This window comes from Garra rufa, chromosome 21 (genome assembly GCF_049309525.1).
Source record: "Garra rufa chromosome 21, GarRuf1.0, whole genome shotgun sequence".
NCBI lineage: Eukaryota > Metazoa > Chordata > Actinopteri > Cypriniformes > Cyprinidae > Garra > Garra rufa.
In genome coordinates, this window is record NC_133381.1 from 32,000,932 (window position 1) to 32,013,917 (window position 12,986).

At 47.7% G+C, this 12,986-nt stretch overlaps 1 protein-coding gene across 1 annotated transcript in view; it reads right to left on the reverse strand.

Annotated features, from left to right (window-relative positions):
- Positions 1–4,762, reverse strand: part of LOC141296333 (proton-coupled folate transporter) — a 54,019-nt gene extending 49,257 nt beyond the window's left edge. Inside the window, exons 1-2 of the mRNA XM_073827584.1 lie at positions 4,486–4,762; positions 1–748 (exon numbers count right to left, since the gene is read on the reverse strand). Of these exons, the coding sequence (XP_073683685.1) occupies positions 1–748; positions 4,486–4,602 (865 nt within the window). The 5' untranslated portion in view covers positions 4,603–4,762. The remainder of the gene's footprint in view (positions 749–4,485) is intronic.
- Between the last annotated feature and the right edge of the window lie 8,224 nt (positions 4,763–12,986).

Genomic DNA, 12,986 nt, shown 5'->3' on the forward strand with positions numbered 1-12,986 from the left:
CAACAGCCACCAGGTTATTTATGAAGGAGCAGAGAATGAGAAAGTGCAATTTCAGTCTGTCCTGCCCTGACCTCCTCTTGAACACTGCTTTGAGAGACAGCTTGGCGTATTTTAGGATAAACAGCCGGGATTCATTCACATGAGAACCTTGCTCAACTGTATCCTCTGTACAAGGAGCTATATGTGTATTTTTTCCAGTTATAGGGTCTCTCAGCCAAAGCGCAATATAAAGCACCGCCAGGACATGACAGACAATGTAGGCCCCGAACGCTGCCTTGAGTCCAAATTCTTGCTCCAAGAATCCACCCAGTAGGAAGCCCACTGTGCCTCCAACGAAGATCATGGACTCAGCAACTGCCATACGTAAAGTACGGCTGGAGCTGGAGCCCATGGTCAGGTCGGCCAGGTAGCTGAATGAGCTGAGGAAAATGGAGACGTGGCCACCTGCCAGACCTGTTAGTGCAGCAGCCATCAGAATCCAGTAAACGCTGATGTTTTCCAACAAGTCTATAGCCAAGAGCAACCCCCCGCTCAACAGGGATAACATAGACGGGAGTGCCATGACCCATCGGCGGCCAGCACGGTCCGACCAGGAGCCCAGCATTATGGCGGGAGGGATGGAGACCAGGCTGAGAGTGACGTTGAATAGAAGCAGGATGTAGGAAGCTGTAGACTGAACCTCCTCATCTCCTTTGTGATGCTCAGGGTTACTGCAGATTGTATCATTTTTGAGCAATTCTTGACACACCTACAAAAGACAAAAGTCATTTAAAATATAGCTGCAAACAGCAATTAAGGGGCCAAGCACAATCAGAGGCAAAATAGGGAGCCAAGCATGCCATGGAGCAGACCAGCTGCAACAATGAGTAATTAAAGCCATATTAGCATGATTTTACTTAAAATGGCAAAAAAAAATCATAAATACAACCTCTAGTAACATGATTTAATGGGTTAATAATGGTTTTAATGGTTAATGAATGATTTATCACTCTTGACCAATAGGTGGTGCTGTAATCAAATTGATGTGCCGTGGTCAGTGTAAGGTAACAATGGCACACACAAAGTCAATGTCAATATGTCAAAGTTTGTTTGTTCAATGTCCTCGGCATGACCCAGTGAATAAATTGAGATCACTTTCATTACAATAGGCCAATTTAATTAAAGGTTATTAGCATTTTTTTGGCCCTCAAACTTTTGAGTACTGTCAGAGCATGGTGTGACAAAGTTGAGAATGGCTAACCCCTAAAATTGCCAAAAAGTGGGTATGGTTCAACTTGGCAAATCTAAAGAGACCAGTTTTGTGGGTTTTGGCCAAACCATTCAGAAGTTCTAAGCAAAAATAGGCATTTTTCATATCTTTTGACCACTAGTTGGTGCTGTGTCGAAACTGTGCAGGTAGCATTACGTCATCTTTGTTTTAACATACACCAAGTTTGGTGTCAATACACCAAACCGTTGCGGAGATATAGCCTCACATCTAGTTTTGCATGCTCTTCGTCAAATTAATTAGTGCGTTATTTGAGAACGTTTTGACTAATCAACTTTTTGCCATCATGGTCTGAATATGATCTGAGCCAAATTTGGTGAAAATCAGACTCGTCTAGGACAAGTTCGAAAAAAGCGAAAAAACCTAAACCTTTTTCTTTCTAGACATTACAGTTCAAAAGTTATTAGCATAAACATGAGTGAAACTTGGACAAGTGGACAAGTGGTAGTGCTATAGAGTTTAAGTTTAGGAAACTTGCTATGGTTAATGTTGAAACTGTCCTCTATCAGTGTGCCAAATTTCATAACTTTCCCACAACCGGTTCTATTGGCTGCCATAGACTTCCAGAGTGGAAAAAAAGGAAGAAGAAATAGAAGAAGAAGAAAAAGAAGGAATATAACGGATACAATAGATGCCTACACACCTTCGGTGCTTGGCCCCTAAATATCCATTATATTTATACATTTCCCTTCACTAATATTGACACACTTGGTAAATATGAGCAAAGGCGGCTGTGAAAATCAATCTGGAGATGTTTTTGATCTTTCATTCTACTAAATTAAACTAAATTAATTCTAACCTTTCACTGAAGTCAAACTTTTGAAAGTGGGTGGTACATTTCATTATGAAAAAAATTGCCCACAAGTATTGGCACCCCTAGATATTCTTATAAGTCAGGGTGACTAGGAGTATGAAATTCCAGCCATGACTTCCTGTTTCACAGGATTATAAATATGCGGAACACAAAGGCCAAACTCGCCTAATCATCCATCAAAAACCAAAGAATATAGTTTTGATGTGCAGGACAAGATAGTTGAGCTTCACAAAATAGAAAGTGGCTGTAAGAAAATATCTAAAGCATTGAAAACATCCCTACATCACCACATGTTGTTTAGGAAGGTTTCAAGATCATCCAAAAAAAAAACAAAAAAAAAAAAACAGCGTATTCAGTTGTCAGACATGACTGGAACTTTAAAAGAGACTGGCTTCTATGGTTAGATGAAACTAAAAAAAAAGAGCTTTTTGGCAGCAAACCCACCAGATGTGTTTGGTGCAAACAAGGATAGAAAGTACCCCATGTCCAGGGCTAAATACACTGCTGGATCTTAAATGTTGTGGGCCAATTTTTCTGCAGGAGGTCCTGGACATCTCGTTCTGATACATGGCATTATGGATTCTACCAAATACCAACAGATTAAAAATCAAAACCTGCCTCTGTTTGAAATCTTATAATGGGCCATGGTTGGATCGTCCATCAGGACAATAATCTAAAACATCAAAATCAACACAAAAATGTGTCACTAAGCACAAAATGAAGCTTCTGCCAAGGCTGTCCCAGTTTCCTGACCTGAACCCTATAGAAAATGAAACTACTTTGGGTTTTAATTACATTGACATTTAACTACAGAAACCTGTTTTAATTTAGAAAACGGGTTAACGCTGCTACGTTAGAGTGTCTAATACAACGGCTGGGGGAATGATGGCAGATTTGACATTCTTCACTTTCTATGAGTAAGTCCCAGAAACGCTACCATGGATTTTGTTTTCTTTTGCTATTGAAGCAAATTGAAAAGCAAAATGGTAACTGTTATGACCCAACTGTGATGACTTCTGTTTCCTAAAACAGAATAGATAACAGTGTACGAGAACAAAATTATTCATAACATGTCTATATGAGCCAACAACACAAGCTGATCTGATAAAATGTTAGATGGCAACAGTTAGTAGGCCAATAGTATTTTTAACGTGAGGCTTAGCACTTCAAAACTAGCCTCACTGACAGCTTGACATTTAACAGTTATTTTGTAGTTAGAGCAAATGTTATCAAACAAAAGTTGGTTTTGCTTTGAGGATATTCTACTTCTCTAATTTTTTTTTGATTCAGTGTCAGTAATGATGCTCTAAGGCATTATGGGAATGATGCACAACCCGAGCAGTAAGTCATCACGCCGGGGGACGCCCTCAGTTATTGTAAGAACAATCCTCGGGGAAGCTTGTGAACTGCAACCTCACAAATATGATGATATCAAGGAGTAAATGGCAAGAATCGAGGCCATTAAGAGTGGCGTAAATGAGCACTTTGCAATAAATGATTGGACCCTCTTTAATCTTTGAACAGTTTTCACTGCGTGGAGTTGTGCTCATTCATATGATATATTCATCCACATTTTTCTGAGAGCTGTTATGTGTGGAGCTGCAGAGTTCAATGGAAGGGTAAGAGAATTTAAAGAGAGAGGAAAGGAAGGACACTCGCTCAGGAAAAAAAAAATGCAATATGACAAGAGCAGGAACTAAAAACAGCTGCGTGTTTTGGAAAGCGTCGCCCTTTATCAAATGCATATATTCACTGCATTATTTATATTCATAGAAATGTCCTAACAGTCCACACATATTATTTTTCCTGCATTTTCTATTGCACTTCAATGATTTTTGTTTATTTTTAGACAAGTTAAAATGATTTACATGAGCTTCCTATTATTTAAAATTATAATTTAATTATTATATTTAAATAGCAAAAGCTGTTTTAAAATGATTTCAACGCTGTATGTCACATCACAGGACAAGAGAGTAAAATTTCATGTCATTGCACAAGGTTAAAACAAAGATACTGAAGTTTCTCAAGCATATCCAATGTTTAAGTTCAGCAACAGAATACAGACTAATGACTGTCAGCGATTGTTTAATCTGGTGCATGAGTGATCACAGCGCCTGTTGTTTTGCTCTGGGACTGTCATGGCCGGTTCGGCTTGATTAATGCCTGCTGTAGTTTTGGGTTTTGAGTACATCTCGAGCTCCACTGCTATTCTCCAAGCGCTCCGTGGTTCTGCTTCGGGCATTTCCGTTTTGTGTACTAGAACTAGACCCTGCTGACCTGTTTTTCAGTTCAAAGAACAAAACACTGACTCGCCGGACTGACTTGATTAATGTCTCTCCCTTTCACTTTCTCTCTCTCTCTTCACTTTTCCTGCTTTAAATCCCAACAATAGCAGCTTTCTTACCTTCGTGATAATCATCTGTTGATATGCAGGTGTTACGATGAAAGTGCTGGTCATGTAAAAGAAAATCACCGGCTCCACTGTAACAACTCTCCTTAGTTTCTCTTTCCATGCCGACATATTCAACTTTGAACAAGAACAAGGAAGGACGAAGGAAACAGTCTCTTGAAATATTAAAGTCGTATTAAGTGGAGTAAACCCATGTCAAGTGTCAAAAGTAATATTTGACGGAGGAACTCTGTTTTCTTGTTAAGGTTAGTCACATGCATGTCAGCTGGAACAGGAGGAAATTGTCTCTCTCAACATTCTCTTATCAGGGATTGTTCTACTGTGCGGTTGTAAAAGCGGTTGGCCTTTATTTGCCCTATGCACACATCCCCCACAGATTCACACTTCTCCAGAAAAAGCGAAGAGTTGTGAGAATACTGTTCTTCTTTCGGCAGTATGCGTTTTCAGAATGTTAACCGTGCAAAATGAAATATCCTGTGAATGGTACAGCCATTTCCTCCAAGTGGTTTTTCTGCAGCGAATTTAGAAGGACTCATTGACAATATTCATTTTCAGTGCTTTAGTATAGCCTGTCAAAGGTTTTTTGTCAACTTTTGCAAAAGTATGAACCAATAACATAAAAACTTTAGTTTAGTCCTGTGGTTCTCTTCGAAGATAATATTCTAAGGACGTCCTATCTAAGCTGAAATGTACCTCTGGTACTAATGTTGTAGTAAAAATAAATTTGATGACAGTTCACAGTTCAACTAAAAATGAAAGTTCTGTTATTAATTAATTACCCTCATGTTTTTCCAAACCTGTAAATTAGGATATTTGGATTATTGGGATATTAAATCCGAGAGCTTTTTGACCCTGCTTAGACAGCAACACAACAACCATGTTCAAGGCTCAGAAAAGTACTAAGGACATCGTTAAAATAGTCCATGTGACATCAGTGCATCAACCGTAATGTTATGAAGCTATGATAATACATTTTGTGCAAGGAAAACAAAAATAATGACTTGAATCAACAATTTCTTCTCTTCCATGTGATCGCGTTCACAAAGTACCACAATGACACATTAACTAACTTTCTGGGCCATAAAACTTTTCGGTTGCATTGCTGTCTATACAGGGTCAGAAAGCTCTTGGATTTCTTAAAAATATCTTAATTTGTGTTCTGAAGATGAACAAAGGTCTTACAGGTTCTCTGTATCATTGTAATGTTGTACATCTTTATGTTTAGTTGTGGTTTTTAGCATTTTAATTCTGATTATGTTAATATAACTACATTTGGTTACACTTTATTTTTAAGGTGTCATTGTTACAGTGTAGTTATACATTTGAGGGCCTAAAAACGCAAACTTTTGAAAACAGGTTGATGCCATGCATATACATGCTTTCTTGTTTGTATTCACCTCTTTGTAGAACAATGCGTATGTGCGCAGTGTTTTTTTTTTTTTTTTTTTTACAAATGAACATCACCAACTACTGGCATGGCATGTATAATAGTGTTTTTAGTCATTTTCATGGATCTGTATAGAAATTGTTTTAAAATCTTTGTCGTCTGTATGCAAAACTTATGAATCTGATTGGCTGATAGGAGTGATATCAGAACTCCAACAGCCATTTTGGAGTTTGTAATCGTATCACTCCACTTGCGGTATTTCTTACAGCGAGTGTCATGGCGGACGCCCAAATTCAGTATAGTTTTTGTGTCACGGAATGTAGTTTTAAGAGGTTTTCAGGCGAGAATCTACTTGTTTATAGTTCAAATATGCAGTTTGTTAAAAAAAAAAGACGTCTGTTTGAAAATTTGTGTCGACGCTTTCAATCATGAGAGCTCCGGATCATCAGCAGCCATTCTGCACTCACTCTATAGTGGTTAAACACGAGATACAATTTGTTTGGGTAAATCTAACTGACAGTCTTTGGTCTCATTAAACTATTATTTGTTCCAGAGCAAATAGTTCCCTTCCGGGAACTCGAGCCGCGTCAGGAACGCTATGGGGAACGCCATTGGCGGGCCGCACTCTGAACTATGTCTAACAACCAATGAATGACGGGGGTGACGTCACAGGCGCGGTGACGTCACCAACCAGGAAGTATAAAGCACGTGCGTTTGAAGCCGGCGGCAGCTTTTGTCATTCAGCGAGAGCGCTCTGTGTCTGTGTCTGTCTGTATCATACTGCTGTTTTTCGTGTCCAGTTTGACACAATTTTATTTGAGTAGTATGGCTACACAACAACCTAGCAAAAAAGAGAGTTTGATGGCGGTTAAGCGCCCGCATAGGCAGTGTGTCCCTCCTTGCCAACGCTTCATTGTTGGTGGGGATACACACAGCCTATGTGTGGTTTGCTTGGGAGCGGAGCACGCACAGTCAGCCCTCGAAAAGGCTGGCTGTACGCACTGTGATCGCTTGCCGGTGCGTGTGCTTCGTTCCCGGAAAGCCCTCTTTGAGGAGGGGGCTTTCACTAGCGTGCCCCGTGGGTCTGGCCCCGCTGCCGCCGAGGCGGAGCGGCGGCTGCACTCGTGGGGCTCGCAGCTCGATCTGCTGGAGGGTATGGAGACGGGTGACCCCCTATCTCCGCCCTCACTCAGCGGATCGAGCGATCTCCTCCTGGATGTGGAAGCCCGCGCTGCGGTTTCTTCCCCCCGGGAGGAGGTCCCCGAGTTCCTCTTGTCTTCCTCCGAGGAGGTTGACATTGAAAGTATAACAGAGGAACCACAACCGCCATCACGCTCGCCTCACTATGAGGAGCTCGTCGAGGTGCTGACTAATGCGGTAGCCAAACTGCACATTACATGGCCCGCAGAACAAAATCCCCCTCATGAGCCGCAGCGAAGCCGGTTAGATGACCGCTTCCTGCGGACGAAGTCAGCACCTCCAAAACGGAGCCTTCCCTTTTTCCCCGATCTCCACCAAGAGCTAGCGAGATCGTGGGAAAAGCCATACTCTTCCCGTCTCTTCTCCCCTGCCGAAAATTATGGAAATGTGGGGGGGGCAGAGGAGTATGGCTATAGGGCGATGCCACGGGTCGAACAGACGCTTGCGGGCTATCTGTCCCCCGGTTCGGCATCGTCCTTGAAGGCTCCGTCCTTGCCCACCAGGCCTCTTAAAGTTACTTCCGGCCTGATGGGTAAGGCATACACGGCAGCAGGTCAAGCAGGGTCTTGCCTCCACACTATGGGCATCCTGCAAGCCTACCAGGCTGACCTACTGAAGGAGTTCAGCAGCGGCGAGGAAGTAAGCGTCACAGAGATGCAAAGAACCGCAGATCTCGCTCTCCGCGCCACCAAGGAGGCCGCCCGTGCTGTTGGGCGGTCTATGGCAGCCCTGGTGGCCGCGGAGAGGCATCTCTGGCTGACCCTGTCCGACGTAAAAGAAAAGGACAGGGTCACGCTTCTGGACGCCCCCCTGCAACCATCTGGCCTCTTTGGTGCCGCGGTTGATACCGTTGTGGCTAGGCACCAGGAGGCCCGCAAGCAGGCGGCGGCATTCAGAACATTCCTTCCTCGCCGCGTGTTCTCCTCTGAGGCTGCTGCACCATCTAAGAAGCAGCCTCAGCCGTGTACGAGCTCCCATCGTGAGGCACAGAAACAGAGCGTTGCTGCCCGTGCTCCCCCGGCCCAGCCTAGGGGACCCGGAAAGCGACGCTCTAAGTCGGGGGCTTCCAAGACCAAGAGGCCTGACCTGAGGGTCGTCCTCCAGTCAAGGAAGTCCTCGGCTAAGCGGCCCTGACGGTTGTGGTTCAGGGCCGTTGAGGGCAGCCCCTCTCGAGGGGGTCTGCACCGTACCTCCAGGTGCGGGTTTCAGACCCCTTCGTGGCCCTCAGGAGATGAGTCAGCTAACCCTGCCAGTGTTACAGGGCGCGGCTATCTCCCGCGAGCATCCTCTAGCTGTTCCGCCCGGAAACGTAGCGGCCCTGGAGAGTTCGCAGCCCCCGCGGGGGTCTCTCGAAGAGCTAGTTCAGGAGCTTCCTGCCAGTTCGCTGTTACAGGTCTCCGAGTTAGCTCCTCGAGCAAATCCAGACACCAGTCTCGAGAGGCTGGTACCCTTAGTGAACTTTCTGGCAGCGTGGAAACTACTGCCAAGAGTCTCAGATTGGGTCCTGCGTACTGTAGAGAAAGGTTATGCTATCCAGTTCGGCGCCACGCCGCCACCTTTCAGTGGGGTTTTTCCAACTTTAGTAAGCCCCGAGCAGGGTCTGGTGATGGAACAAGAGGTAGAAACTCTTCTGAGGAAGGAGGCCATCGAGGTGGTCCCTCCTCAAGACAGGGAATCCGGGTTCTACAGCCGGTACTTCATTGTTCCGAAGAAGGATGGGGGGCTTCGGCCCATCTTAGATCTCAGGCTGCTAAATCGTTCAGTCAGGAAGCTGAAATTCAAGATGCTTACTGTCAGGCAGGTCGTGTCTCAAATCAGGTCCGAGGACTGGTTTGTCACGATAGATCTAAAAGACGCTTATTTTCACGTCTCCATCCTTCCTCAGCACAGGAAGTATCTCAGGTTCGCTTTCAGGGGCAAAGCTTACCAATACAGGGTGCTTCCTTTCGGCCTAGCTCTCTCACCCCGCACTTTCACGAAGTGTGTGGATGCTGCTCTGGCTCCGCTGCGACTCCAGGGCATCCGCATACTCAACTACATAGACGACTGGCTCATCCTAGCCAGCTCGGAGCAGTTAGCGGTTCAGCATCGAGGTGCTGTTCTCGCTCACATGAAAGAATTGGGGTTGAGACTCAACGCCAAGAAGAGTGTGCTCTCTCCACTACAGAAGACCACTTACTTAGGCGTAGTGTGGGACTCGGTCTCCATGCAGGCACGCATGTCTCCTGCACGAGTCGATTCCATACTGACTGCAGTGAATGCAGTAAAGCTAGGCCAGTCACTCACTGTCAAACAGTTTCAAGTACTGTTAGGTCTTATGGCAGCCGCTTCCAACGTGATACCTTTTGGACTGCTGCACATGAGACCACTACAGTGGTGGCTCAGGACCAGGGGGTTCTCCCCGAGGGGAAACCCATTCCGCAAGATCAAGGTCACGCGGCGCTGCCTACGTGCCTTGGCCATGTGGAGGAAACCCTGGTTCCTCTCTCAGGGACCGGTTCTGGGAGCGCCCGGTCGCCGCATCACGCTAGCGACCGACGCTTCCCTTACCGGTTGGGGAGCGGTCATGCGTGGCCGCTCAGCCCAAGGCCTATGGAGTGCCCACCATCTCTCGTGGCACATAAACCGCTTAGAGATGCTGGCAGTATTCCTGGCCCTAAAGAGGTTTCTCCCAGACCTAAGAAACAAACATGTGCTGGTCCGTACAGACAGCACTGCGGTGGTTTACTACATAAACCACCAAGGAGGACTCCGCTCACGCCCCTTGTACAAGCTGGCGTACCGGATACTCCTTTGGTCTCAAGAGAAATTCCTCTCCCTGAGAGCAGTCCATATTCCTGGACATCTGAATGTGGGAGCAGACGTCCTGTCAAGGCAGGGGCCGAGGCCCGGGGAATGGATGCTTCACCCAGAGGTGGTGAAGCAGATCTGGAGAGTGTTTGGCCAGGCTCAGGTGGACCTGTTTGCGACTCAGGAGACATCGCACTGTCCCCTCTGGTACTCTCTAGTTCATCCAGCTCCACTGGGGCTGGATGCCATGGCACAGACGTGGCCGAGGCTGCGTCTGTACGCCTTTCCCCCGATCGCTCTGCTCCCGGGAGTTCTGGAACGGGTCCGTCGGTTTCAAGTGCGGCTGCTACTAGTAGCCCCGTACTGGCCGGCACGAGTATGGTTCTCGGACCTGGTATCTCTCCTAGACGGCTCTCCGTGGGAGATTCCCGTCAGGAGGGACCTCCTGTCTCAGGCTGGGGGCGCAATATGCCACCCCCACCCAGAGAGGTGGAGGTTATGAGTGTGGCCCCTGAGGGGGCACAACTCATAGGAGCGGGTCTCTCAACCGAGGTTGTTGAGACCCTTCTCCAATCCAGAGCTCCCTCTACGAGGAAACTGTATGGCCTTAAGTGGAACTTATTCGCGAGATGGTGCCGCGAGCGCCACCTGGACCCAGTCAACTGCCCGGTCGGTACAGTTCTGGAGTTCCTACAGTCTCGCCTATCCGCAGGGCTAGCTCACTCCACTCTAAAGGTATACGTGGCGGCCATAAGTGCCTACCACGCCCCTTTAGGTGGCCTCTCAGTAGGTAGAGAGCCCTTGGTCATACGGTTCCTCCGCGGTGCGCTCAGGCTGAGGCCTCGAGTGACACCCAGGGTCCCCACGTGGGACCTCGCTGTGGTGCTAGAAGCTCTCTGCAAGCCTCCATTCGAGCCCTTAGAGGAGTCTACGGATCGCGCCCTCACAGTTAAGACGGCGCTCCTGTTAGCACTCACCTCCCTCAAGAGAGTAGGCGATCTGCAGGCCCTTTCAGTGGCCCCATCTCATTTAGAGTTTGCCCCAGGGATGGCCAAGGCCTTTCTATATCCCAGGGTCGGGTACGTCCCGAAGGTCCCCTCCCTAGCACCGCAGCCAGTAACGCTGCAGGCGTTCTATCCTCCTCCATACGTGGAGCCAGGTCACAGGAAGTTAAACTGCATGTGCCCAGTCAGAGCTTTAGACGCATACGTCCACAGAGCTGCCACGTGGCGTAAAACAGAGCAACTGTTTGTCTGTTACGGCCCCCCTAAGAGGGGGAGCCCAGCTTCAAAACCCACTATTAGTAGATGGATCATCGATGCCATAACTACTGCTTACGAGTCCTCTGATCTCCCCTCACCGTTGGGACTCAAGGCTCACTCTACTCGGGGCATGAGTGCCTCGAGAGCTCTGACGGCAGGTGTCCCAATACAAGACATCTGCAATGCTGCGGGTTGGTCCACGCCCCTAACATTCGTTAGGTATTACGAGCTCGACCTCAGAGCCGCTCCAGGCTCGGCTGTACTCTCGGCCTAGTGCGCTAGGCCTAGAGGGGCAGCCACCTCCCTAGCCAGGAGGAGACTTCTCAAGGCGCATTCTTTCTGCGGAAAGAAGAGAAGTCGTTTCGCCACTCATAAGAGATCTGCAAAACTTTACCCCTTTTGTCCGTGAAAGCTAGACAAAAGCCCTTTCAGTCCCTCTTGTCCTGGCAGAACCCCCAGACAAAGGACTAAGACCCCTCGTGAGCCCGAGGGCCGAGGGGTGCCTCTCGCACTGGCTGGCGAACCAGGCAGAGGTCACGGTTCTCGTGTGCCCGAGGGCCGAGAACTGTACAGCCCTCTTGTCCGCGGAATGCTAGACAATGGCTTAATTCTCCTCGTGTTCTGACGCAGGATGCTATCAGACCGAGTGTACTCCGGTCCCTCTGGTTTCTGGCTTTCCCCAGACCAAGGACTAAGACTCCTCGTCTGCCTTCACAGAAGGCCGAGGAGTGCCTCATGCACTGGCTGGCTACCAGGCAGAGGCACCTACTGTCTTCCCCGTGAGCCCGAGGGCCGGGGATTGCAGTGCCCTCTTGTCCGCGTAATGCTAGACAATGGCTTATTCCCTCGCGTCCTGGCGGAGCTCCAGGCCGAGCCTTGGATCCCTCTTGTTCTGGCTGAACCCCCAGACAAAGGATCACCCTCTCCTCGTGTGCCCGAGGGCCGAGGAGCCTTGAGGTCGAGCTCACCGTCCTCGTGGGTCTGCGGACCGAGGACTTCCCACACCATCTGTCCGCCGAGTGCTAGACAGTGGTCATTCGGTCCCTCTTGTTCTGGCTAACTCCCAGACAAAGGACTAAGACTCTGCGTGTGCCTGAGGGCCGTGGAGTACCTCTCGTTCTGGCTGGCGACCAGACAGAGGAAGACTACCATTCCTCGTGTGCCCGAGGGCCGAGGACTACAGGGCCTTCTTGTCCGCGGAATGCTAGACAAGGGCTCTCTCTTTTTCCACCCTGGTTGAGCAGACACTCGCAGGGCTCGGAAATTATGGGGGCGTTGGTAGTCTCGTTCCCCATAGCGTTCCTGACGCGGCTCGAGTTCCCGGAAGGGAACGTCTCGGGTTACTATTGTAACCTTAGTTCCCTGAGGGAACGAGACGCCGCGTCTCGGACCATAATTCCCGCACCCTGCGGCGCTCGCTTCATTCCTAAAAGAGCTGCCGCCGGCTTCAAACGCACGTGCTTTATACTTCCTGGTTGGTGACGTCACCGCGCCTGTGACGTCACCCCCGTCATTCATTGGTTGTTAGACATAGTTCAGAGTGCGGCCCGCCAATGGCGTTCCCCATAGCGTTCCTGACGCGGCGTCTCGTTCCCTCAGGGAACTAAGGTTACAATAGTAACCCGAGACGTTTTATCAAAATCTCATTAATCAATGCTGTAAATCAGAGCGCTGTCTTTGTACTTTTGACTGAATTGCCTAGCAACTTTTATGATGGCTGTTGTTGTTGTTAATTAAATATTATTATTCAATAAATAATATTTTATATAAACAATAGTAGTATTTAAAAGTGTTTAATATTGAGAAACGGTGTGTGTGTGATGTTGATTTTAACTACATTGTTCTGCCTTTAGATG